This window comes from Melospiza melodia, unplaced genomic scaffold, assembly GCF_035770615.1.
Source record: "Melospiza melodia melodia isolate bMelMel2 unplaced genomic scaffold, bMelMel2.pri scaffold_47, whole genome shotgun sequence".
Taxonomy (NCBI): Eukaryota; Metazoa; Chordata; class Aves; order Passeriformes; family Passerellidae; genus Melospiza; species Melospiza melodia.
In genome coordinates this window covers 6102379-6129161 of record NW_026948793.1, presented here as the reverse complement: position 1 = coordinate 6129161, position 26783 = coordinate 6102379, and the positions used below count along the sequence as shown (strand labels likewise).

The 26783-nt window shown below is 44.1% G+C and overlaps 1 protein-coding gene and 1 long non-coding RNA gene across 2 annotated transcripts; one reads left to right on the top strand and one right to left on the bottom strand.

Moving 5' to 3' along the window:
• Positions 1-594: 594 nt before the first annotated feature.
• LOC134413662 (uncharacterized) lies at positions 595-1529 on the top strand. The gene is made up of 3 exons (XR_010026560.1): positions 595-651; positions 909-990; positions 1495-1529. It is a non-coding gene; the product is annotated as an uncharacterized LOC134413662 (long non-coding RNA).
• Positions 1530-14926: 13397 nt separating this feature from the next.
• Positions 14927-15841, bottom strand: LOC134413651 (olfactory receptor 14A16-like; the record flags this gene model as incomplete). Its single annotated transcript, XM_063147713.1, has 1 exon — positions 14927-15841. A coding segment is annotated over exon 1 (915 nt), but the record flags the coding sequence as incomplete, so codon positions are not given.
• Positions 15842-26783: the final 10942 nt, after the last annotated feature.

Below are 26783 nucleotides of genomic sequence, written 5' to 3'. Positions count from 1 at the left end.
GCTTTCTTGGATTTTTTTATTAATGTTTTTTTAGATTACATAGCTAAACAGAAACTATTCAGAATTGCTGTTGGCCAAGTACAAATTGTCTCAGATTAGAAATACCAATTGCTGCAGGAACAATGTTTGCCATCATTTTGTATTACATGGTAGGAGCTGTCTTGTTTTGCGTTAGACATCTCAGGTGTGAAGGAAATTCAAATGGAAGCTGAAGGTTATGGATGAAATGTGACAAGGCAAAACTGGATCAGTTACTCTCTGTATCCCCAGTTCAATAGACAGGCAGCTCCCATGTTTCACAGCTGCATTGCAATATTCCAGGTCAGGATGTATTTTCCTTGGGTTCCTGGAACATCTTTTCCTACTTAAAAGAAGTATGGACAGTTCACATATTGACTTACTGGGGATGTTGCTGCATTTTAAGAACATTTTCATTGAGCAGGTTATGAAGTTCCCATCAACATTAGCAGCTCTTTTCAGAAAATAAAATATGGGTTTATTAGAAGTACTGAAAATAAGTTAAAGGCAATAAGAAAATATTTACTAATGCTTGTTAATTTGGCACTTAGAAATGAACTGGAGTCTTTGAAGGAGAAAATGGCAAAGACAGGTGAAGAGATGAAAAGTACACTGGATGAAAGAGAAGAAAATGTATGTTATGTGTCAGGAAACTATCTTACAGAACCTCTGGGACAACATTCAATGTAAAATCTTTGTTGGGGTTTTTCTGCAAAGCTCTGCCTGGGGGATGTGATCTCTGCCAGAGGTTTCTTCTTTCCCAGCTGCTGCCAGCTGTGCCCTTGTGTGTCCACATGTGAGCGCTGGTATTTCAAAAGACAAGCACAGTCACTGGGATGTTCACTCTGTGCTGGAAGTTTAATATTAAAGATTTATTTGTTTGTTTTCAGGCAAACAGAGAACCTGCTTTTCTGTTTTTTCATATACCCACTCAGTGATGGATGGGCTCTGGATTAGCTTTTTATATGTAGGGTGAGTTTGAGCTTAAATAGATAAAAACATTTTTACTTTTCTTTCTATTGGTTCAAAGCAACCTGGGGTTTTTAGCAAATTTCAAAATTTCATTGTAAAAGTCAAAGATTTACAATTTAATTTCAGGTTAATTGAACTGAAAATGAAATTTCAAGAAAGGAAAAGCCATTGAAGATTCTAGAAAATAATTGGGAAAATTCATTTTTTCATGGATGTAGGGAACTTCATACAAGTGCATTTTTTAAATTGTGAAGATCTTGGGGTTTTTTTCTTCTTCTTTCTTAACTCCATAACCACTAAAGAACTGGTTCACTGCTATTAATTAACATCTTGTAGTACTTTATGGCTAAAACTCTGAATATTCTAACATGTCAGCTGGTGTTTCAGTCCCATTGGAACAAACCAGATTGGTGCAAGGGCAGGTTTGAGAACATCTACAGGAATTGCTCACATAGGGAGTAATTTGTAGAACTTACTAATTCATGTCTGAAATATCTCTTTCAGATGAATAATTTAAAGAAACAGATGGAAAATAAAACCAAATGCATTGAAGAGTTGCAGCAGGAGGTGTGTAGAGATTTTAAATGTCACAAATACATAAATACATTATACTTTGGGTTGCCCTTTCAGCAGGTTTGTGTCTGCTGTGATGTCTTTAGATACACCTATTTAATTTAAAAATTCTTCTTTCTTATCCTAACCCTGAGCAAATTAGAGAGTCATCTTAGGGATCACTTGATTTGTTAAATGAGCCTTAATTTGAAAAGAGCAATTACAAAAATAATATCTTTAATAAACTTCTACTCTTTTTCATTTAGTGCATAGTGTTATTTATGTACGTGTATGAGTATCTCAGTTACCACGAGTAGAAAAGAATTCTGCACTGGCACAAACTGTAGTAACTTCACTGTAAAAATAAATAACTTGTATTTTTGGTCATGACATCTTCACACCTTCTGTCAGCAGCATCTTAGTTTTAATTCCCATTCTGCACCTCATTTGTTATTCCCTGCTGCTGCTCAGGAGGAGCCTTTCTTAAGGCCATGAAGAAACAGTAATTATCACAGAAATTAGCTGAACATTCATTTGTTTGAAGAATTGTTCTGGAACCTGAGCTGCACAACAGAGAGTTATTTGCCTGATGAAAGCTGGAATTTCTTGATGCAGTTAAACCATGACATAATTCTATAACTTATTAAGGTACAATGCTTGTTTTGTTTAATTTCAACAGAATAAGGTGCTGAAAAAGAAAATTACTGCAGAAAGCAATACTTATGAAGGGAAGGTAGGTTTAAATAACATCATGTAGAAGATGAGGTGAGTGTTTTTAACTCCCAGTGTAAGTAATGATAATACTTGTTAAATACATTCTGAACTGGTTTTTGGATCTGGGATACAGACTTTGCAGGAATGAGCTCATAGTTTTTAGAAGATGCTTCCATTTTTAATCATTGGGCACTGACTATTGGACATTTAAGAGATGGATTCACATTGCAATTAATGATGTTTCCAATCTGTTCCTTTTTTTTTCTTTTGTTGATAGTGGACTGAACAGGGTTCAGCAACCTCATTGTAACAGAAAACCATTTAAAAGAAATATATATATATAAATATATTACTCTTTTTAGTCTGTTCTTTAAATGTGTTCTGCAGTGGCAATCCCTCTGATGGGAATATTGTGTCCAGCTTTGGGTACTGCACTTGAAGAAAAGTGGAGTTTTTTGAGGATATTCATATGATAAACTTAAAAGGAAAAACTGTAAACAAAATGCACTGCTGGGAGGAAAATGTACCATAAAACTTGTGAAAATCTGATACAGATTTACAAGAGAGAAAAAACAAACATCTGTGTTTGTTTTTTCCTGAGGCATTCAAAGCATTTAGGGTGACTGCTTAGGGCAGTCTTCCACATTGTGCTGTTGCCATTATTCCTTTGAGTATTTTCTAACTCACTTCAGGCCAAAGTTCAACTCTTTATTAAAAAAAAACAACTGAACTTTTAAATAGGAAACACTTGAATCATATACCTGAAAAGTAACAGTGTTTGTGCTCAAAAATAAGAGGTAAGAAAAAATCATTAACATAGTAATTCCTAAACAAATACCAGCAGCAATTCTGCATTCTCCAAAGGTGAATAAATTGCAGTTAGAGATGGAAAATATGAACAAGCAACATAAGGAAGAAGTTGACATCTATAAAAAAGACATAGAAACAAGAAAAGTAAATGAAAATAAACTTCGTGAAGAGGTGAGAGGTGTTATTTTTTACTGCAATTTTATTTTTTTTAAATTTAAAATGTTTTTATGAAGCTTTATTGGCCAGAGTCCTTGCTCATATTTCAGTCTTATTAACATAAATGGAACTTGTGTTTGCCTGAGAGCAAAGCTTTAGTACATTAGGTGGTTAGGTTGAAGTATTTGAATATGTCTTTGAAAATGAGAACTCCATTAAAAATTCTTTCTTTCAAGATATAGTTCAAAGAAATTCCACCCTTGGTATAAGGTCAGCCCAGTTAAATTAGATTATAACTTCTCCCATGTTAGTATTTTTTTGCCCACACATTTTTTGATGGCAATGCTAAGAAACGTTAGGGCAGAGTGCTTGAAATGGCCTTTTGGTTTGCAGTGAGCTTGCCTGCCGCGGCTGTACCTTTGATCTTGCCCATTTTAACAATCTGCAGAAAAGATGAGGGATTGGAAAGGGATCTTAAAAGCAAACGAAGCCCAAGTGGGACTGCAAACTTTGCACTCACAGGGGGAAGAAGAAATTAAGATTTAAAAGAAATATATTATTATGTTGATGAATGAAATGCAATTTATTACTGACAGGTAGAAAAGATGAGGTTGCTTTGTGATGAAACTGCAATGATACAGAGAGAAACTGATGCCAGATGTCAGCACAAGATAACTGAGATGATGGCACTGATGGAAAAGCACAAGGTCAGAGATTTTCCTGCTTGCTGTGGTTTGCAATGTGTGATACCATGTCAATACCATGTTTATAACTTGTGACACCAAGTTAATGACCTTTCAAAAGCAAAAACAGGTCTGAGGAAGCTGAACACATGCTGCACTTTGCATCATCTAAAATCAAATTCATTTGAAGATTATGAACACATTCCTATGGGCAGATAAATTCCATTCATCTAAACTTCTGGGATTTTTATATTTTCTTTCAATTCAGGCTTCCTTTGATACCATGTGAATGCCATATATTTCAGTATCAGTTTGGCTTTTTCTCAGAGGTTACCTAGTGACTGTCAGCAGTTTAGCCTGACACATTTTAGTTTATCTTTCTGTTCCTCATTTTGCAATATCTTTAGCAGATGCATTAATAAAGATGGCACAGCTGGCTTAGTGCTGAGCACATATTGCTGCACAGAAATAAAGCACTCTCTGCCAGTCCACAAAATAATACTCGAATTGAGCATTTCCTGTTTTACAGTTTCTGCAGAAGCATCAATGAATCTTTTCTTTCTGAATCTTAAGGGCCTGGTTTGAAAAAAATGTTTTAAGGCTGGATAACTCTATAATTGCAACATTTAGTCACATGTTTCGAGTTTGTTGTTGGTTTGGTTTTTTTAACACAGAATGAATATGATAAAATGGTTGAAGAAAAAGATGCAGAGTTAAAAGTATATAAAATGAAACAGCAAAAGCAGTTCTCATCAGAAAGAGCCCTGGTAAGGAGCACTTTCCAATGGTCAATAATTCAGTGAAGGGGTTGATGTCCTTGTGTAGTGGTTTTATACCGGCTAAGTGCAGGCACACACAAAAAAACTTTCACTCATTTTTCTCTGCTGTAGTTGAGCAGAGGAGGGGAAAGAAAAATTCAAGGACTGAGTTCAGATAAGGATTAGGGGAAAAACACTTTGAGGGTAAAGCAGATTGAAACTTAAATAGTATAAAATAATAATTATTAATAGAATTAAAAGTGAGTAATGAGAATTAAAATAAACCTTTAAAACATCTTTTTTCCCAATCCCTCTCTCTTGCCCACAGACAGCACAGAGAGACAAAAGATGTGATCTTCAGTCAGTTTGTGACTTCTAAAATCTTTTTTCAGTTTGCTTAGAGAGTTCCTTTTCCTGCTGTGCTCTGGGGTCTTTCCCACCACAGACATTCTCTGGGAACTTTTCCAGTGTGCTTTTAATTTTTACCAGTAGCAGTGCCACCCAACCCGCTGCAACAGATCTTATTCTGGGCACTAAAAACTCAAAATGTTTCTAAAAATAAATTGCAGTAGCAGTGTGTTTGTGTCTGCTCTTCCAGATAGTGTGTCATGTTCTGACTTCCCATTTTGATTAGGAAACTTCTGTTTTAAATATTTAGACTGTGCCCTCTCACTCCTGCTCTCCCAAGGGTTATAAGGTATTACCTTGAACAGTTCTGATCAAGTACCTGTTTCTTACAGTGCTTCAGTCTTTGTTAAACAAGCTAAAGCAAAGCTTCAAGTATAGGGCTGAAAAGCACATAGAATTATCTTGTGTATCTAATGAGTGTCCCTGTTAATTACTGCCTCACTTGGGACTGTTTTCCTTTTTCTGGGCTGTGCATAGTTAACCCTGTCCTTTATTTAATTGTTTTTTAGGAAAATGAGCTGTCATGTTTGAAAAGGGAACTGTCCTCCCTTAAGGAACAACTGAAAGCAGAAATGGAAGAAAAGGTGGAGTTTTTTATTCCCTGAGCACTGGGGGTGAGAGGTGTGGCCTGGGCTTGTGCTGTGGGAGAAGTTGGATAAGAAATGAAATGGAACAGAAAAACAGTGACTTTGGAATGCTGGGCTTGTGCTAAATCTGGTCATGTATTTGTGTGAACTTTGTAACAGTCTGTGATTATAGATTATATATAAATAAACAAACAACAAAACAAAACTCTATTTTTGGTAATTTTAACTAGCTAAAGCAAAAAAGTTCCCTAAACTGTAAAGTTTTTTTCAGTGACTTTTGAATGCTGGGGTTGTACCAAACCTGGTCATATTTTTGTGTGAACTTTGTAACAGTCTGTGATTATAGACTGTGCTCTGTCATTACACCAAGAAGATTTTTAACAACTGAAATCAACTAAATATTTCCTTGCTGTCACATAACTCTTTGTAGGAGAATCTTGTAAAAGAGCACTCTGGCATTATGATTGCTGAAAGTGAAAAGAAACACAAGGTAACTTGAACTTTTTAATTGCTTTTAGAATTTGGGAATGTTTATATGTGTAGAATCAATTGAAGTGCCATGAGAATTTATTTGCATTCAACAAAAGACATTGGAATGCTTTTGACTTCAAACTTTTTAAATTATAGAAAATACAAACTTATGTTCCTGGGACTCCTAAACCTTGTTTAGATCTATACAGTGAATCTATTCATGTAAAAAATAGAAAGTCTCCAAATTATATTCCTAAAATTAAAAAAATAAAAGTAAAAATAAAAAATGTGTTCTTCAGAACAGGAAGCCCCTTGGACAGTCCAACATTGAAGTTTTGTAACTCCTAACAGTGAATTTTTCTTGTTGCATTTTTCTGCCTGTATTTCTTACTTCTCTGTAGATGATTTTTTTTTTCCCCTGGGATAAGAAGGGATTTTAAAGAGTCACACCATTCCACGGAGATATTAGACAGCAGTTTCTGGAAGGGCTCCCAGTGTGTAATTTTTCTTGCTCAGTTGCTGATTTTTTTATGTCTCTAGAATTGTTTTACTTAGTCTTACAAGTGTCCATTTGTAAAGGCACTTTTCCTATATGGAAGAGAAAAAAGCTGATACAGCTGTAAAAATGGTCAAAGTATCAAAGTAGTCCTGACTGCAGAACTCACCCTTCTTCCTGTCAGGAGTTCACTTGTGGTTTTCACATTGCAACAATGGAATCCAGCACCGTTTTGATGTTACCTGTCTAAAAAAGGACTGCACTGGACCATTCAATGTTTCTCTGTTTAACTTCTAATGAAAAAACTATTTTAAGTAACACCAATCTTGATATAGCTATCAATCTTTCTCTGAAAGCCTTTTCCTGCAGTTTTGTTTGTTCCCATTTTCTTTGATGTTTGATAGAGTCCAATGGAGTGGCTACAGTTCAGAATAACCTAAATTTCTGCAGATAAGCATGGAGAACTTAAATACAATGTGCCATGAAACTCAGCTCTTCCATAGCTTCCCATTCATTCTCCTCATTTGGCAACAAAAAAATTATAAGAAATTATATTTCCACCCCACCCCACTTTGTTTGGGTCTTTGCTCCATGTTTGGATGGAAAGATCAGAGTTCCACCATTTCTGTCAGGTGAATTCTTGGACACTCACACTGTAAACTGGGTCCTGAGTTTGGCTTTAGATTCCATACTTACCCCATAAAATATAATCTAAAAAGATAAACATTTTCTTTCCCAGACATATGTTATAAAGACTCCTCCAATGGATAAAATGCAGAGTGGAAGAAGCACAAACCTGCCTGCAGAGCAGAGCAGCAGGAAAAAGCAGAAAATGCTTGTGCAGCTGGACACTCAGACAGCTCTGAGCACACTGACCTCCTGGTAAGAGCCAGAGAACAAATCATGTGCTGAGCAGATCTTTGTGCTTACTGCTGGGGCTGAGAATGGAAATAAAGAGTTTGGGCTTCCACATTCAAGCCGATATTTATTTCTATATTTTTAATTTATTGGTTCTTTCTGGAATTGTAGTTGTATGTACATAATTAACATTCTATTTATTCAACTGTTTTGCGTCATAATGACATCTTTTCTTTTTCATAATTTAATATCCTTAGGCGGAAAGAAAAAGTACTTTTATTATAGTGTGACTAAGTGTTGTGGTGTGCTGTAATGTCCCATTTTGGCCTTCCAGGTCATCCCCCCAGGTGTGCCTATACCTCTCTCCCTTCCCCCTTGCCCCCATGCTGAGTGAGTCCTGTCAATCAGGCTTAACATTCCAGCAAGGCGTCGTGTGGTTGGTCAAGTTCAAAGGATGCCCCTATGCCCAGAGGTCATTGGCCTATCTGGGTGTCATCTTCCCCTGAGACCCTGCCCCTCTCACCTGGTTGGTGGCTCACCTGTACCTCCCCTCCCCCTGTCCCTGAGCTTAAAAAGGTGATCAGACCATGCGGCCGAGATTCTGTTGGAGCAGTTGCTCATGTTCAGACCTCTGTAACCATGGAATAAACCTCTGGACATTAAATCCTCCAGCAGAATCCTCTCCTTTTTCTCTTCACCATCGCCTGAAGCTATTCTTCCTGAGGTAAACGGAGTTCCTAACAAGCCTGGACTTGTTCAGTGCCCAGCTGCAACCACCAGCAAGCCAAGGTATCTCTGGGGTGATACACCGCAGTTACTGCCTTTGGCCTAGCAGCGAGGGTCAGACTGGCCCAGGCACAATCTAACTGGTAATATTGGGAGCCGTATTCCAATAATGGAACAACACGATGTGTACCTCAGGGAGATCTGATTGTAGGGTGAGAATGATTTGCAAATATCACTTTTCTTTGGATGTTACTGCCATTGTCTGTACATTAAACCACATACACAGGGGATAGAAGAAAATGTGCAAGTTTTGAAGGTCTCAGCAAGTGGAAGATGGAGATGTGCAAGTGTCAAAGGTCTGAGAAAGTGAAAGATGGAGGTTTGAGTGAGTAAATTGAAAGGGGGGAATCCCACAGCTCTCTATTATGGGGCGTGGATTCAGTTGTCCAATGTGGGGATGTGATGAGGACATGATGGATATTGCTTGTAATTTTGGGGGGAACAGATGGAAATGTTGTGTGACTAAATGCATGATGTGTGGTAGTATGTTGATGATATGGGGATAGGGGTGGAATGTCCTGGGGTGAAATTATTACCCTTGTATACCCATTAATGTGTTCTGTTTATGCTGGATATCACATTCTGTGCCTTTAAGACTGGCTCTGAAGAGTGAAAGTTTTGTTTGGGTTTTCTTATCAGCCGCTTCCCCCTGGCTGGTGGGACACAGAGACAGGGCAGTACATAGTGCAGCTTTTGCTTTTTTGCTTTTGCTTTTCTGCTTTTGCTTTTTGCTTTGCTCTCTGCTCTTGCTTCTGCTTTGCTTCTGCTCGCTCTTGCTTCTTCTCATTAGCTAGTTTAGCTAAACAGTCCAAATTTCTTCCTGGACTCTTTCTCCTTTCCTTTTTTGAACTAACTCGAACCTGCTCTGGACTGGGAGTTGGAAGCACCTAGAGTTTACACCCTGTGGCCTGCAGCAGCTACCCCAGTTCCAGAGGGACTAAGAACAGAGCAACCACCCCTGAGAGAGACTTTCTGTATTTGTCATCTTTTTTCAGAGTGGTGAAAGAGTGTTGGCATGCAGTATTGTTCATTTTGTGTGCAGGGGGGTTCTGTGCCTGTAAAATAAACAGGTTCTTTCCACTTCTCCCCAAGGAATTATTCCCAAACTGGTTGAGGGGAGGGGACGTGTGGGTTTGCTTTCTGGAGGGGCCCCTCCTTTGAAGATTCACTCCCAAATTTGCCCTATACCAGGACATGGAGAGATCAGCCTCTAACTCCTCAGTGGGAAGGTCCCTTCCAGCTACTGCTTACCACTGAATCAGCCATGTGAACAGCAGAGCAGGGATGGACTCATGCCAACAGAGTCAAAGGCCCAGTAGAAGAACTCAAAGAATGGACTAGAACATCCTAGCTGGGTGAGAAAAGATTGATTCTCAAGCAGAGACTGAAAGACAGCCAGAAAAACACCAAGACGCCCAAAAAGTACAGTCAAACTTCCACCAACCAGCTTGAGAACTGTCTTCCTGTTTTCATGGGTGAGAATTACCAGCATCTCTTGAGGGGAAATACACAAGGGTCTTTACAAGGCGATGGGACAGCTTCTTTAAGAAAATAAGACGATGAAGGAAGGCAAGACCAGGTTGGACCCTTGTTTGCTACCAAGAAGGCTCCATGGTCCTGCTGTGGGTAGCAATCCCATAGGCATGGTAAGGTAGGGACAAAGGGCCATACTTGAGAGTATGGCCTCTATCATTTTTCAGTTGTCTTTTAATTCAACAGGGACTGGAGGGCGGGACCGAGTTGCCCTCTGTACTCACCCCTAAGATACACTGACTATAAGTAGCAGCCACATGGGTATGGTAGATGGGAGTCAAAGCCATACTGGACCTCTGTGATGGCCTTTTGTCCATTTCAAATAAGTGTGTCTAAGGAAAACCTGAGATTTTTTTTCTCCTGTTCCCACTGTCCTTGCCCACATCAACAGATGCTGGTATGACTCATTCAAAAGAGAGAGAAAATTTTTGACTCAATTGTTTGAACAAAATGACTTATAGAAAAAGAAAAGGGGAGTTTGTTATAGATGAGTAATCCTATGGTTGACTCTCACAATTAAGGGGTGAATCTTAAATATATGTTAAGAGAAATTTTGTAGATGTAGACTTATCCTTTCCCTCCCCCGTGCATTGTTATCACAGGATGGCCTCAGTAGTTGGGGCATTCGGGAGGGTTGGCTTGTTGCTGCGGCAGCACCTGACCTCCAATCAAGGTGTAAGAAAGTGATCTCCACCACTGGAAAGTGAAGAAGGAGTCGATTGACAAAATTTTGGGAGGAGCTAGAGGTGTAAAAGACAGAACATCCATTTTGTGGAAAACTACATGACGACCGAATCCTTTGCTCCTGGTGCTGTATTCTTTTCTTTATTCAGTCTTCTGTTGTATTTCAAAAAGGTCTCAGTAAACCATTTAATTTTTGAAAGTAAAAATAGTTTCTCACATGGGATTGTGGAACGTGACGCAAGGTTGTCCACACTGGAACAGCTCTCAAGATACAACTTCTCTGACCTGGCCAGACCTCCTTGGGAGAGACCGTGGATCAATATCAATCACTGAATGCTCCAAGCAGCTCTCCTCTAAAGAGAACATCAATAAAAGACACTCTTTAAGAAAGGAATTGTCATGGTTTGGGCCTGGCACAGAGCCAGTGCCCCCATGAGAATACCCTCTCCCTGGTGTCTGCTGTGAGATGTGACCAGGAATAAGCAAAGCAGGCTCCAGCTTAAACATGAAGAAAACTTTATTACCTAAACTACAAGAAAAGAAGAAAAAACCTATAAGGGAAAAAAATTGAAAACCTTACAAAAAGCCCACCACCAAAATTTCCCAATCCGATACATTCTCCCAAATCACCAACTGCCCAGTCTGGCACCACCCTTTAGAATATTCAAACTTCAGTCCATGAAGAGGAGAGGAGTACTTCTTGCACCATAGGCTACCCCTGGAAACACATTGAAACCTCGTGTGCTTCCATGTCACTCGACACCACCCAGAAAGTCCTTTTGCCATTGTGACATCTTCCTTCCATGCCCAGTGCTCTCACCACTGTGCATGGACAAGAGCTGCTTTTAGGGTTGTCTTTTAAGGATGCCTTTTCTCACTCCAAAAAGGCACAGTCTCTGCTTTGGGACATCTGTCCCCCCCATTTTTTTCTACCCGCTGGGGCCGAGGGGTCCTCACAATGAACCCTCATGGTTCTGAGGCACTGTCTCCCCCTAAATGCAGTCTCTGTGTCACAGGAATAAAACTGGGTGAGTCTATGGCTACACAAGAAAAGTCCAGCCAAAAAGCCACTCCAATCATCTCTCTCTCCACTCAGCCAGCCTTCTCCACGTCCTTCGGGCCAGGTCCTTGGTTATCTCATCTCTTATTTCTCTTCTTATTTAGCTCTGAGGAGGATCAGCATTTTTGTGAGGTCCCAATCATGAAAGAAAGGGGTTAAAAATTCAGTCTCTGCCTGTCCCAGAGCTCCGGCACTCCCACACTTGCTGCTGCTCCGGCCAGCACCTCCTCCCTCACTGCATTCCCCCCCTTTCTCCTCCTGGGCCTGCTGCTATCACATTCATCATGGCCGGCTCTCCCTCTCTCTCTCCTGGGGGGGGTGGATGGCTGCCCGATGTCTCTTGGGGCTCCTCCACCCTTCCATCCTCCAAGGCCTCCTCACCCCCCATCTCTGTCCAGGCCCAGGCCTACCACATGGCTGCCCCTCCCCTGCCCAGCAGCAGCGGCTGGACGGGGGGAAGGGAGATCTGACCTCCGTTCCTCGAAGTCCCAAGAGAGCCTCCCAGAGCCGAAGCTCTGGTTTTAACCCCTGTGAGTTCTCAGAGGTGTGTCCGAACTCAACTGGCCACACCAGGTGCCAGTATTAAAATCCGAGCACCCATTGGTTTGACCACAGCATCCCAGAATTCCCACTTCTTCCTGGTCAAACCACCACAACACCCAAACAAGAAATGGCCCAGGGAATATCTTAAAAGTTCAATTCTTCTGTGGTTACTTAGAAATATTTCAGAATTTTATTCAAAGTGAATATAATATTTTGAAAACAATGCAGACATTCCACTGTCATATTTTCTGAAAAATATCTTTGCCAGGATTTCTTCTCCTGGGAGGCTAAGAAGCCTCAGAAAATAATGAAAACAATAATTATCAGATTGGTTCTGCTGTGTTTGCTTCTTTGGAATGTGGTCTGGAGGTTGTTTACCAACAGATGCATGTTTGATTGGTTTCCAGTGAATTCTTTTTACTTAATGACCAATCATCATCAGGTGTGGTGGCCTCTGAGTCAGTCATGAGGTTTTCATTATCATTCTTGTTAAGCCTTCTGTCTGTATCCTGTCTTATCCTTTAGTATGCTTTTAGTGTAGCATTCGATAATGTAATGTTATATAATATTACATGACATGAAATGCCATGATTAATATAATATAATATAATATAATATAATATAATATAATATAATATAATATAATATAATATAATATAATATAATATAATATAATATAATATAATATAATATAATTCAATATCAGCCTTCTGAGAACATGAAGTCAGATTCTCATCTCCCACCTTGTCCTGGGGACCCTCACAAACTCAACACAGAGAGAACTGCTTTGTCCTGCTTTGTTTTCCCATTTATAGATTGATATCAGCAAAGTCCAATTGATATTGACCCCCAGTACCTTCAAATTCAGTCTGAACAGGTATGAAAATCAAGGCTCTCCAACTGCCTGAAAAACAATATCCTTTTGTCCCCCCTCGCCACCATTTCCCTCCAATGGCACTCCTATGGACCAGGAATGGTGTGGCCAGCAGGAGCAGGGCAGGGATTCTTCTTCCTCTGTGCTGGGCAATGGTTAAGCAGCACCTCGAGTGCTGTGTCCAGTTCTGGGCCCCCCGATTTAGGAAGGACATGGAGGGGCTGGAGCGTGTCCAGAGAAAGGCAACAAGGCTGGGGAGGGATCTGGACCACAAGTCCTGTGAGGAGCAGCTGTGGAAGCACAGGTTCTTTATCCTGGAGAAGAGGAGGCTCAGGAGAGACAAGGCTGTATCAGGGCACTGGTTGGACTCAATCTCCAAAGCCTTTTCCAACCTTGCTGATTCTGGGATTCTTTGAAACCACCCTTGGAGCAGTTGCAGGATGAGCCCTGGGCCTCCTCTTCAGCAGCTCCAGCAGCCCAGGTCCCACAGCTTCTCCTGCCAGCCCCAAAGCCCATCCTGTCAGTCCTGCAGAGCCTCTGCAGCTCCTCCTCACTGCCCAGAACAGGGAATCCCAGAGTCAGACACAGCAGCCCAGACGTACCCCCTGGCCTGAAGTGCCTCTGGCAAGGGAGCAGCACGAGGGACTGCAGGGGCCTGCAGACAATTCCTGCAGCACTTGTAGGATGATCCTGCTGCCCAAGGGACGTTCCCATGGGGCCAAGTCAGGAACTGCAATGGGGAGAGGGGCCAGAGAGGAAAGGGCAAACAGGGATGGGTTGTTTGCAGGGGAGGGAAGAGGGGTGGGCAAAAGGAAGACATTTATATAAGGAAGAGTAAAGAAAGCAAAGTTGAAGCAAAGGAAATGCTCAGGGCAGTTTCGGGGTGGCTGCCAGAAAGCCCTGGCTCTGAGCAACAGCGCCTGCAGTGGGACAGGAAACTCCCAGCTCATGGGAACAAACTTTCTGGCTGAGTGCAGAGGCCAGGACAAAGCTGAGTGGTTTCCCTGGTGTCCCCAAGCCCTTGCTGGCCCGAGGGACTGAATGCGTTTGTGCTCCCTCTGCTTTGTGTCCCCACACCAACAGCATGGGGGTGCTCCCCCTGCTCTGTACAATGCAAACCGGGGCTCCTGAGGCAGTGCTGCCGTGTCTGTGCCTGCAAGGATGGGGCACCTGTGTGAGCTGGGGGAGAGGCCAGAGCTGCAGAGGGGGGATGTTGTTGGCAGCTCCATCAGGACGCTCTGGGATGCTGCCCTGGGCTGTGCAGCGCACTGGGGATGGAACAGCCCCTGCTCTGCTGCTCCTTCCTCTCTGCCCCAGGGCCCTTGCAGAGCCCCAGCCATGCTGTTTGCCCCCAGCCTGCCCAAGGCCAGCCTGGGGCTGCTCATGGGGTTTTCTGTGGTGAGCATTGGCCTGGCCGTGTTCTTGAGAGAGCCTGGGCAAGTGGCCTGAAGCCCCCAGGCCCATGGCCTGTCCCTGCTGCAGGCCTGCAACTGCCACCCCCAGGCCTGTGCCCAGCCCCGAGAGCACTCAGGCCCTACAGAACACCAGGGCCACCAGGGCAGTGGGGCAGGGCCACGACAGCAGCACTGACAACACCAAGTGCTGCTGGGCACAGCTGCTGGGCCAGCACTGATCTGATCCCAGCTCTGCACACAGACATTGGTGCTGCAACTCTAGAGAATGCAACAAATGACATCACTGCAGAAAACTTTGCTGGGAAATTCTTTAGCTCTTTTAAAGCCATTGAGAGTACAGCCCTTCACAGACACAGTCTGGCTGCACAGAAGGTGAAGAGAAACACAATGGAAATGACACAAAGAATGGTATTCCTTTGTTGAAAATAATAAAAAAGTAAAAGAAAGACAAAGGACCTTCAAAATAAAACCAAAAAGAACTATCAAAGATGACTTTAATTACAAGTGATTTGCAGAAATTGGCCAGCATTTTAATGTTTCTGAAACCATCCAGTCATCAGTCTCCACACTGCAGCCTTGAGCTCCTGGTTCCTCAGGCTGTAGATGAGGGGGTTCAGGGCTGGAGGCACCACCGAGCAAAGAACTGACAAGGTCAGATCCAGGGATGGGGTGGACATGGGGGGAGGTTTCAGGTAGGAAAATATGCCAGTGCTGACGGACAGGTAGACCACAGCCAGGTGAGGGAGGCAGGTGGAAAAGGCTTTGTGCCGTCCCTGCTCAGTGGGGATCCTCAGCACAGCCCTGAAGATCTGCACATAAGAGAAAACAATGAACACAAAATAGCAAAGTGCTAAACAGGAACTAACTGCAATGAGCCCAAGTTCCCTGATGATTGAGTGTGAGCAAGAGAGCTTGAGGATCTGTGGGATTTCACAGAAGAACTGTCCCAGGGCATTGCCATGGCACAGGGGCAGGGAAAATGTATTGGCTGTGTGCATGAGAGCAGTGAGAAAGGCACTGGCCCAGGCAGCTGCTGCCATGTGGGCGCAAGCTCTGCTGCCCAGGAGGGTTCCATAGTGCAGGGGTTTGCAGATGGACACGTATCGGTCGTAGCACATGAATGTCAGGAGATAAAATTCCGCTGAGATGAAAAACAGAAAGAAAAAGACCTGTACAGCACATCCTGAGTAGGAGATGCTTCTGGTGTGCCAGAGAGAATTGTGCATGGCTTTGGGGACAGTGGTGCAGATGCAGCCCAGGTCACTGAGGGCCAGGTTGAGCAGGAAGAAGAACATGGGCGTGTGCAGGTGGTGGCTGCAGGCTACGGTGCTGATGATGAGGCCGTTGCCCAGGAGGGCAGCCAGGGAGATGCCCAGCAAGAGGCAGAAGTGCAGGAGCTGCAGCTGCCGCGTGTCTGCCAATGCCAGCAAAAGGAATTGCCTGATGTAGCTGCTGTTAGACATTTGCAGTTCCTTGGCATGGGGATCTGTAGAGAAAAGAAATCATGGAATAATTTGGTTTGAAGAGAATTTTAAATATCCCAGTACAGCTTGGGGGCACCTTCCCCCCACTGCCTGCCCAGGGCTCTGCTGCCTGGAGCTGTCCCTGCCAGCAGCTGCTTCCCTGTACTCAGGGCTGGGCCCTGCCAGTGCTGCCAGAGCCCAGCCCAGCCCTGTGGGCTCAGCTCTGCCCTGCAGACCACTCCCAGCTCAGGCACTGCCCGGGGTCAGCTCTGGTTCTGCAGGCTCTGATGGCAATGTCAGAGCAACCCTGAGGAGGCTGGAAAAGTGACACTGATGCTGCCTCTAAGGGGCCCTGTTCTGATTTTGTTACTTCCAGATTTCTTAAGATCTGAGAGAAAATGTTTTTATTTTTCTCAACCTGAACTGAGAGATGAATATCTATGTGCAATTTCCCATCCAGGCAACCCAGAGCTGTATATTAAAAAAGCAGGATTTTCCCTTTCATGCAGCCCCTGCCTTGCTGTGCTCCCGGTATAATCAACTCAGAAATGTTCTGCAGTTACATGCCATCCGAGGAGCAGTCCTGAAAAATGCATAATTCTCCCACACAAGGAGAAAACTTCAAAGCCTTACCAGTTGTTTCCTCTCACCCAGATCTTGTCCCCCAGTGCTGGCAGCAGCTTCCAGGGCTGGCTGAGAGCTGTCCCTGGCAGGCAGCAGAGTCCCAGCCGCAGCCCAGCGCCCTGGGCTGCAGGACCCTGCTCTGCAGGACAGCCCTGGGCACCCCTGGCTGCTCTGCACAAAAGACAATCAGACAATGTACTCACAGAGTCTGTAGGCATTGGGATGGTCCAGCTTCAGGAGATCACTCCAGGAGCTGCAGCTGCATTGTCCCACAGCCAAAAGTTCCTGTGCCAAGGGCTGGCAGTGATTGTGCCCCAGGCACTTCTCAGCACCTTCCCAGCCCTGACTGATTGATGCTCTCTGTGCCTCTGTGCTACACCCGGGGTGGCTGCAGGCAGTGCCCCAGCCCTGCTGGGCTGGCAGAAGATCTGCTCATCAGAGAAATGTGCTTTTGAAGCTCTTCTTGGTTACCAGGAGCTGCCTTTGTGCCAGGAGCCCAGCCCAGCTCATCAGCACAGACACAGCACAAGGACTTTAATGAGCCTCTGGGGCTTTGTGCTCAGGCCCTTAACAGCAGTCCCTGAGACAGAGCTGAAGAAACTTCTCCAGAACTCCAAGTCAGAATCCAACTCCAAAGTTCCTTGGACTTTTAATGGGTCCCACTGAGGGACACGACTGAGAAAGTGTCCCCAGGCCCCAGGCAGAGAACTGGAGGCAGTGATGACAGGTGGGGACAAAGAGAAGCCAAGTCTTGGTGCCCTGGGGCACAGCAGGGTCTGTGCCACCAAGGGCTGTGAGGAGACACCTTGTCCTGAGGTCCTGGGCCTCCTAGCAAAGTCCCAACCAGGGTGGGAACTGTCACCCTCTTGTCCTGCTCTCAGCATCCCCCCCCTAGCCCACATCCCAGTGGCCTCAAGGATCTGCTGGAAGGAGTCCCTGGGGAGCCCTTATCAGGAATGGCGCTGGGGGCTCCTTCATGCTCCCGGGGACTGCAGGTTTTTTAAAGAACTTTGGGCTCTGAATTGCCTTGAAATCACTGAGAGGTTTTTGCAATCATGCCCTCCAATTTTCTGCTGTAATTAGTCCCTGGAGAGGCTTTGTCAGTAACAACACTCAGTGCGGCTCATTAGTACTTCAAGGTACTTCAGTTATTTTAAGGTACTTGGTGTTTCCCTTTTCATACAGACTCTTTGAGAGGTTTTTGCAATCACGGCCCCAATTATCTGGTTTAACAAGTTCCTGGAGGGCTTTGTACTTACACTCAGTAGTGCCCATTAATGCCTTCAGATACTCAAGGATTTTAAGGCATTTTATGGATTTAAGAATACTTTTAGGTACTTTTAAGGATTTTCCTTCCCACACTGTGTCTCTGAGAGTTTTTTGTTCCATCCTGACCTCCAATTCTCTCCTCCAAGGAGTCCATGAGGAGCCTGTGTTGGGTATCTTGCTCCTTTCTGTTTTACAACAAAGATGGAACATAAAGAATTTTGTAAGATTTTCTAGAAGGATCCAAACAAACACGGGACAATTAACAATACAACAACAACTAAGAGAATTAATAGCCCTGTTTTAGCTAGATATCATCCAATCCTTTAGTCCCTTGGATTGGAAGAGTTTATTGAACCAGTCTTTGTTTTCCACTTGAAGCTTCTTGAACCCTTCAGTACCTGAATGCTGTTTTGGATTGACTCGCTGTGGCTGGAGAGGTTCATGCAACACATGCCCTCAGAGTCTACACAGCCATGCCCATGCGCCCAGAGTAAAAACTCTATTGCTGTTCTGCATGGTGGCATATATGATGGTCTCTGTGTCTGAGAGCAGACCACTCAATGTGAGGGAGGTAGCATTGGTTTGCTTATTTAACAGTCACCCACGATGGTCTAATTGTCCTAAAGCTTTAGCTGCAGCCACCCAAGGTAGTCCAAATTGGGGGTGCTACCATCCGATACCTGGATTAAAGCTTTCAAAGCCATCTCTTTGATACCATCCATACTTCTCTGGAGTTACCTGCTGCTTGATCAGCTGGTAGGCTGTGTTGTTCTTCTCCAGCTAGATGGTTCATTGTCAATTCTGCCCTTGTCTCATTATTAGAATAGCCTGCTACTAATTGATTTAGTAAACACTTCCATTCCCCTTCCCACAGGGTGTATTCTGTAGGTGATAACAACATGGTCATAATATATTTCAAATCACAGCGGTTAACACATGTGCTGTAAACATGGCACTCATTAGTCCAGTAAAACAAGGTAAGTCCTTCCTATGGTCTTTAGCTGCCCTACACAGATCCTTGATTTCCTCATGAACCAATGGCTGATACCTGGGATTCTGCCCCTTGCTTTCAGAACATACGGGGCAAAGAGGAGTTTAAAGACTATTTGCCAGTCTCCTTCCTTAACTGCTTCTTTCCAGATCCTTTCCTGGGGATCTTCTGGGATTGAGAGGAGAGGTGGCTCTGGGAAATCCAAACTGTCTTCTGTGGAGGAAGGATAACTCAGAGCAGAATCATTTGGATTAGAAATAGTGTGACAGTTGGGCTTATTATCTTTGACTATGGGGGTTATATTGTTGACGGAGGGTGAGGCAAAGGGTACTGCCATTTTGTCAGGTGTTGGGGAGGAAGGACCTTGATTTAGGATGGCGGACTACCAGGCTGGATTTCTGGAGGCATGGTCCAGGGTGAAGGTGGAATGATTGACAGTGGGACATGACCTGCAGTTGTGGGGGTGGAGTCTGGAGGTTCATTCAGGGTCAGAAGAGAAGGTTGTGGTAGCAGGAAGTGAAGTAGCCAAGATGGAGGGAGGATTGTCGGGCTCCCGTGCCACATACAGGCTCTTTCCATCTTGAGTCTCCAGGGCATGATGCTCCAAGACCGTGTGGCCATTGCCATCTTGGATCATCATGGAAGGTCTGAGAAAGGCAGGTTTGAGGGGAGGTCCTGAGTTAGGAGTGACCAACCAATTGAGTTTTCAAGACACTGCTTGCTGGTGAAGGGTTGTGTGGAAGATAGGGAGCATACAGGGTTCAATGGAGTCCCTTTTTATTGAAAGTTTGTACAATTTAACTCCCACTGAGTCCCAAAATTCAGTGTTATGGACTTCGTCAGCAGAGTCATCAGGAAAGTTTTTAATAATTCACCTCATGATTGATTTTAATTTGTTCTTTGAAAATATTATATCATGATCAGTGAGAATTAAAGCAGCCATATATGCTCCTTCCTAGTTTGGACATCTGGCTGCCCATTTTTCTCTTTCTCTGCATTATGGGGAAGAGCCACTGAAACACCCCAAATCAATTATGGGATGTTTATTCGAATTGTAAAAACACAGTGGCAAAATGGGCAATAAATGTCTTGCATTTCCCCAAACCCACATGCAATCTTATGCAGCTGAAATCATTGTTGTCCCTGCAGATTCTGGGCAAGGTCCCTTGAAGCAATAATCACTCCACCAGACCTGGCATGATCCAAAATCCCGGGGAGCACTGGCCTATCAATCAGCTAACCCCAGCTGACGTGACTGACACAGGGAGCCCTGAATGTCAGGGTCACTCTTTGGGTGCCAAATGTCGCAGTGAAGGTGGTTGCAACAAACCTCTCTGTTTCCCTAACTTCAGGGCGAGGGTGGCGAAAATGAAAAGGGGCAGGATCAATGGAGTTGTTTAAAAGGAACTTTAATAACAGGGTGAAAAACAATAAACATGGAGAAGTCGAGAAACTGTATGAGGGGCAGGATCCAAAACCTGAGAGAAAGGAGAAGCAACAACATGTACACTTTGGGGTAGAACACTCTAGAACACTAACCATATAGGGAAACTAGTAACCAAGAGGGGAATAGAACTAGTACAAGTTAGTATAGCAACATTAAAGGCTTATGGTGGAACTCTCAAGCTCACCCTAAGTAAAACAATTAATTCCCAGGGCTTGAAACTCACACCCAGTTATTTTGGGGTAAAATCTGGCTGACTCTGAGTTACAGCTGGACTAACTTCCCCACCACTGCCTTGGGTTCATGCGGCCCAACAGAGCCACAATGATGTCCTTGGTTCCACGAGGCTCCACAGTGTCACAATGGTCCCTTGGATCCATGGTGCTCTGCAGTGTCACAATGGCCCCTCTATTTCACAAGGCTCCCAGTCTCACATTGGTCTCTATGGGAAGGAAACCATGGAGCCCCCATGTTTCAGGAGCTGATGAACGGCAGCCATCAGAGACCAAAGCAAGCCTGACCTGTCTGTCCTGGCAGGTTTGCTTGGAGCAACCCTTAGATATTCAAAATTATGAATGTGGAATCCTAATTTCAGAATTTTTTTGCCTGGAGAAGGATGATTTCTTCCGTACAAAGAAAAGCACAGAGCCCTTTCTAGTGTTTAGAAAACAGGTGAATTCTGGCCCTCAGGAGTTAAAGATCAGCCAGACCTGTCTGTCCTGGCAGCTTTTGTGTGGGAGCAATCCTTTGATATACAGAAATTTGGAGGTGGAATCCTAATTTTGGCCATGGACACCTGGAAAAGATGGAGATTTCTTTTCCATACAAAGGAAAGCCCAGAGTCCCAGTGTTTCAGGGGCAGATGGGAGTGGCCTTCCACATTCCAAAGTCAGCCAGACGTGCCAGATGACCCCTGGGAGGCCAAGGCAGACACACCTATTTCATGTTCCCTTGCTTCCACAGGGCCCTGCAGTGTCACAATGGCTCCTTGCTTCCATGATGCCCTAAGGTGTCATAATGGCCCCTTGGTTACACAAGTCCTTAAGGATCTTAATGGTCTCCATGGTTCCACAAGGCCCCACAGTGTCATAATGGTCTCTTGGTTCCATGAAGCCCCTCTGTGTCACCATGGCCCCTTGGTTCAATTGGGGCCCAGTACTGCAACAATGATCCTCTTGGTTCCACAAGTTCCCATACTGTCACAATGGCCCCTTCCTTCCATGGGGCCCCACAGTGTCACAATGGTCTCCATGATTCCATGGGGCCTTGCAATGCCACAATACTCTCCATGGATCCACGGTTCCTCGCAGGATCACAATGGCTCTTTGGCTCCACAAGGCCCTGAAATGCAGCAATGGTCTCTTGGTTCCACAAAGCCTTGCTGCTTCACACTGGCCCCTTGGGACCATGTGTCCCAACAGAGCCACAATGATGTCCTTGGTTCCATGAAGCCCCACATGTGTCACAGTGGCCCCTTGGATCCATGGTACCCTGCAGGGTCACAATATTCCCCTTGGTTCCACCATTTCCTACAATGTAACAGGCTCCACAAGGGCCTGCAGTGTCACCATGGCCTATTGGTTCCACAATTCTCTGCAGTGTCACAATGGTGTCCATAGGAAGGAAACAGGAAACAAGTGAGACCCAGTGGTGCAGGGGCAGTCACCAGAGAGGTAGTCACGAGAGGCCAAGTCTAGCCAGACTTGTGTCACGCTGGTTTTTTAAGATTTTCTAAGCCTTCTTATGTTGACATTCTTGTAGTGAACTTACTCACACACTTTCTGTAAATAACTCATTGTTTTGCATTCCTTTATGGAGGAGGAGAGAGTTGAAGGGCTGTTGGTTTGACCAGTGTCATTGGAGAGGTGGCACTGTCACCTTCCAATCTGCTGTCATTTTTGGAAAACTATAAATGTTGGAGTCAGAAAATAAACTTCCCTTTTAACCTTCACCTTGAGAACAGCTGTGTGCGCTTCTGTTCTTTCCTGTCCTCTGGGGACATCTGGTGACTGCCTGAATGTACTGCAGCCTGGGCTGAGAGCGTCAGGATTGCCGGTGAGTTTGTATTGCTCCCCCTCTTTGGTGCTTTGCCTGCTGTTCTTGTGGTGATGGCAACCTCTGCGAGTTTCAAGGAGGATTCCCTCGTTTTGGACCTCTGGAGGGGGTTCCTGGAGTGGAAACAGGTTTCTGTTTCCTGGGATGATTTTGAGAGATTGTTTCTGTGGGCCTGAGAGTGAGGGCTCTTTCCGGACCCTACAAAGGCATTCTCCAGGGAGACGCAGTCTCTCATGGGGGTCCGCCTCATGGAGGCCCTCTTTTATGATTGCAGTGTAGATGTGGAATTGCTGCTGGTGCAGTGGAAAAAGTGTGAGGAGCTTTGGCAGGGGTCTGGTTCTTGTACCCCTTGGAGTTCCCAGGGGAACCCTTCTGTCTCGGACATGGACAAGGGGGATTTTGAGTTTCTGTGCATTGTGGAGCTCTATCCCCTGCCCTGGGATGGTGTGCTGGGGGACGGGTCCCACTCGGGGGATGGCGATGGTTCCCCTGGGGTGGATTTGGCTGTGCCAGGCTCCCTTGTGCCACTCTGCAGTGATGCAGCTCCATGGACTGCACCTCTCTCAGCATCCCGCCCCTCCTCTGTGTCGGGGACGGGGGCCCCATGCCGGTCTCGTCCTGTCACAGACATCTTTTCATTAACATTCTCATTAGGATTTTTCCTGCTGAAGCTGAGAAGTTTCAGCAACAAAGTATAAACAATGGTTATCTGCTGCTGTGGAATGCAACAGGCGTATCCATGATTGGTCTCCTGTGGATGTTTGGATTTACTGCCCACTCACGGCAGAGCTGGCTCTCACTCTCTGCCAAGACACAGATCTTTGTCATTCATTCTTTTCGATTCTACTCTTAACTTAGCCTTCTGAGAAACCTTTTCCTTTCTATTTCTTTTTAGTATAGTTATAATGTAGTATATATATAATAAAATAATAAATCAAGCCTTTTGATCATGGAGTCAACATTCTCATCTCTCTTTCATCCTGAAGACCCTTGTGACCACGGTAATATCGTCCCAGTCCGCACCGGGTTTGCAGGCCGTGCTGGCACCTGCGCCCACCAAGGCGCCCCCTGCCAGGGCTGCAGCACAAAAGGGCGCTGAGGTATTTACCTTTAGCGCGAATGCCAACATGGCCAGTGGGAGGCTGGTGGGTTCCCGGGGCCATGGCACCTCCTTGTCGAATTTGTGGACGCTTCCCTTGAGCCAGGTGACTGTGAGTCTGAGGGACCCTGTGCATTTCTGGCGAGAAGACAAAACTAATTCTGATGAGATGTCTGAGCCTGCCTTCTCGTGGCATCCACAGGGTTGCACAGTGGGGTCCTCTGGCTCTGCCGGTGCTGCAGGGGGTGCAGGGGTGAGTGGTGTTGAGTTGGCTCCTAGTCGATCATCTAATCTTGTCCCTGTGTGGCCCAAGTGTTAGCGTTCAAAAACACATAATCACGGGGACTATATGCGGTGCGTTTTATTAAGAGCTCTGGGAATCGGGGTATATTCAACCCAAATCTGATTCCGACCATACATCCAAAAAGATCATGTTTTATACTCTATCATTACATAACTTTCATGTTAATTATTAAACTTACATTGTTCTATTGTATACATAAATTTAGCCCCTCTCTGAATTTCCAACACAGTTTCTCATTATTCTTCTTATGGTTATATAATAATTACATTTAATTACTAAACAATCATCACATCTAACAATTATATAATTTATCATACTGCTTTTTCAGGTACAGTTGATCTGGGAAAGCACAAAGCCTAACATTTTAGATTCTATCTTTAACTTTTTCCAGGGCTCCACTATCATTCTCCCCCCTTTGAAAGCATTTTCACTTCACTATAGGTGTAAATGTTTTATATTTAAAGGACTGGATACAGTCCTTTATTCCTCAGTTCGTACTTGGTTCTTCAAATCCAGAGTTGATGTAAAAGTTGTCGTGGATGCTGTTACGAACTGGAGAACCAGAAGATGGTGGGCGTGGATCTCGTGTTAGTGCCTTTATTATCCTCTATTTCCAGGATGTTTTCTTCTGTATCTCTCCCTTTAAGATGCTGTAAACTAACCAAATTGCTAAGAATACAATTAGTAAGATTATCACACTCTCAATGATAGATTTAATCCATGAACTCACATTCCACCCTAATCCTTTAAAGATTTTTCCTAACCAGCTTGTAGCCAAATCCTTTTGCTCTTCTTGTGCTTCATGCTCTATTTGTTTCAACTGATTGATGTCATATTCTGCATCTGCAGTTACATTTGGGATATGAATGCAGCAATGATCAACTTGTCCTCATAAAAATCCACATACTCCATGCTCTTTCAGGAGTAACGTATCTAGGGCCAATCGATTTTGTAAAGTCATTTTTGTGGTGGCTTGTAATTGTATATTTAATTCTTTAAATCCTTCCTGGGTGACTTTTGCCAGTCTACCTACCTGACCTGTAAGTTTGTAGAGCATCCCTCTACTCTGATAGTTTGCTATAGGACCAAGCAATGACTCTAGGGCCCATGCAAATTTCACTCCACTAGAGGGTTCTTGTCATCTGGATTTTCATTGTCTAGAACTTCTCGTCTTGCTCTTATCTGCAGAAGTTCATGTTTTCCATTAAATGGGGACTTATTCCAAATTGGACATAAGGTTGGGAGGCTTAAAGTAATCTCCTTTACTTTCCTGTCTACAGGCAGATGTGTTGTCCAGGTACCATCACTTGCTGCCCATACAAATTGTCCTGGACCTCAATTCGGGTACCTGTTTACATGTAATTGTTTTGTTCTTTTATATTTCAGGTAGTTTTGATATTATGATTCCCCAGTTTACTGGGTCTCCTGCTGCCTTTGGTATTGGCAGACAGGCAGTTATTCGGCTGGTGTTTTGCATTTTGGCAAAATCTTTGACTAATCCAATCATTACATTCTCAGCCCAAACTGCATTAGAAACCTTTATCACCTGTGTTTCTGTTTGTACCTCTCTCTTCATTCTAGAATGAAGAGTGGTTAGTTGATCATTTTGCATTCCACATCCCAAAGATATTAATAACCATAATGTTAGCACAATTACTCATAGCATTCTGAAAGCAATTAAACACATCTTATCTACAACCTTTGCTGATTCCAGAGTTTACACAGTCCATGATCCAGGATGGACTTTATTCACTCGGATTTACTGAATCCAGGGGTCCACGCCGGGTACTTTGACTGCTGTAAAGGTGGTCAGTAATACCTGATGGGGTCCACTCCACTTTTCTTTCAGCGGTTCCTTGTTCCAGTTCTTGATGTACACCTCGTCTCCTGGATGTATGTTATGAACTGGGTTCTCAAGAGTCAGTGGTCTATTCCACACGAGGATACTCCGGAGCCAAGCTAAAGTTTTCCCAAGAGAAATTATTATAAATTATTATATTTCCCAAGAGAACATAATTATAAATTTCCTGCTTTCCTGTGATGTGTACTTTAGGGTTAGGCTCAGGAGATTCATATGGTTTCCCATACAATATCTCATAAGGACTGACTGACATCCCACTCCTAAGCTTTATCCAAATTCTCAACAGTGCTATTGGCAAAGCCTGGGGCCACTGCAATTTGTCTTCTTGGCATATTTTAGTGATTTGCCTTTTTAGTGTCTGATTCATCCTCTCTACCTGTCCACTTGACTGGGGTCTCCACGGTGTGTGGAGGTCCCAATTTATCCCCAGCAATCTACTTACCTCTCTTACTACTGTAGCTATGAAATGAAATGGGGTCCCCTATATGATGATACCCCTAGGGGTACCCCAAATCTGGGAATAATCTCCTGTAGTAACCACTTAACTGTTTCCTTTGCTTGGTTCGTGTGACAGGGAAGGGCTTCTGGCCACCCAGAGAATGCGTCAACCCCCACTAACAGGTATTTGTATCCTCGAGTCCTTGGTAGTTCTACAAAATCTACCTGCCAATAGTCTCCTGGCTCTATTCCTATCTGAATTCTTCCTAGCTGTGCCTGTCGCCTGGCCACTGGGTTGTTTTTCAAGCAGATATCACATTTTGACATTACTGATTTTTCCATTGTTAACATCCGTACTGAAATTAAACGCTGCTTTAGCAATTTTACCAATGCCTCTGCTCCCCAGTGACATTTGTTATGTTTAATTTGTAGAACTTCTCTCATTATCAAGGGGGGTACCACTATTTGTCCTTGTGCAGCTACATACCATCCCTCTGAATTCTTTTGGGCATTTAGCAAACGTGCCAGTCTCTCATCTTCTACTGAATTGTTGTGTTGTGTTGTTCAATTTCCTCGGTTATTCCCCCATTTTATGTATTCTCCCCCCTGTTTCAGTACAATGGTTCCTCCCTCCCCTGATTTTCCCGCCACTGCCTCCCTAGACAGTTGGTCTCCTTGGTTACCCCCTTCTCCCTCAACTGCCAATCTTCCCCTGTTATGTAATCATCCCTCCCTTATATTCCTTATTTGTAAGTTTTTCCTCCTCCCCGGGCCCAGTCAATCACCCCCCACTCCTCCCCGCCTTCTAGAAGCTTCGCCTCTCTGGGGGATGTGGTTGGCTGTGGTCCTGGGGCCCC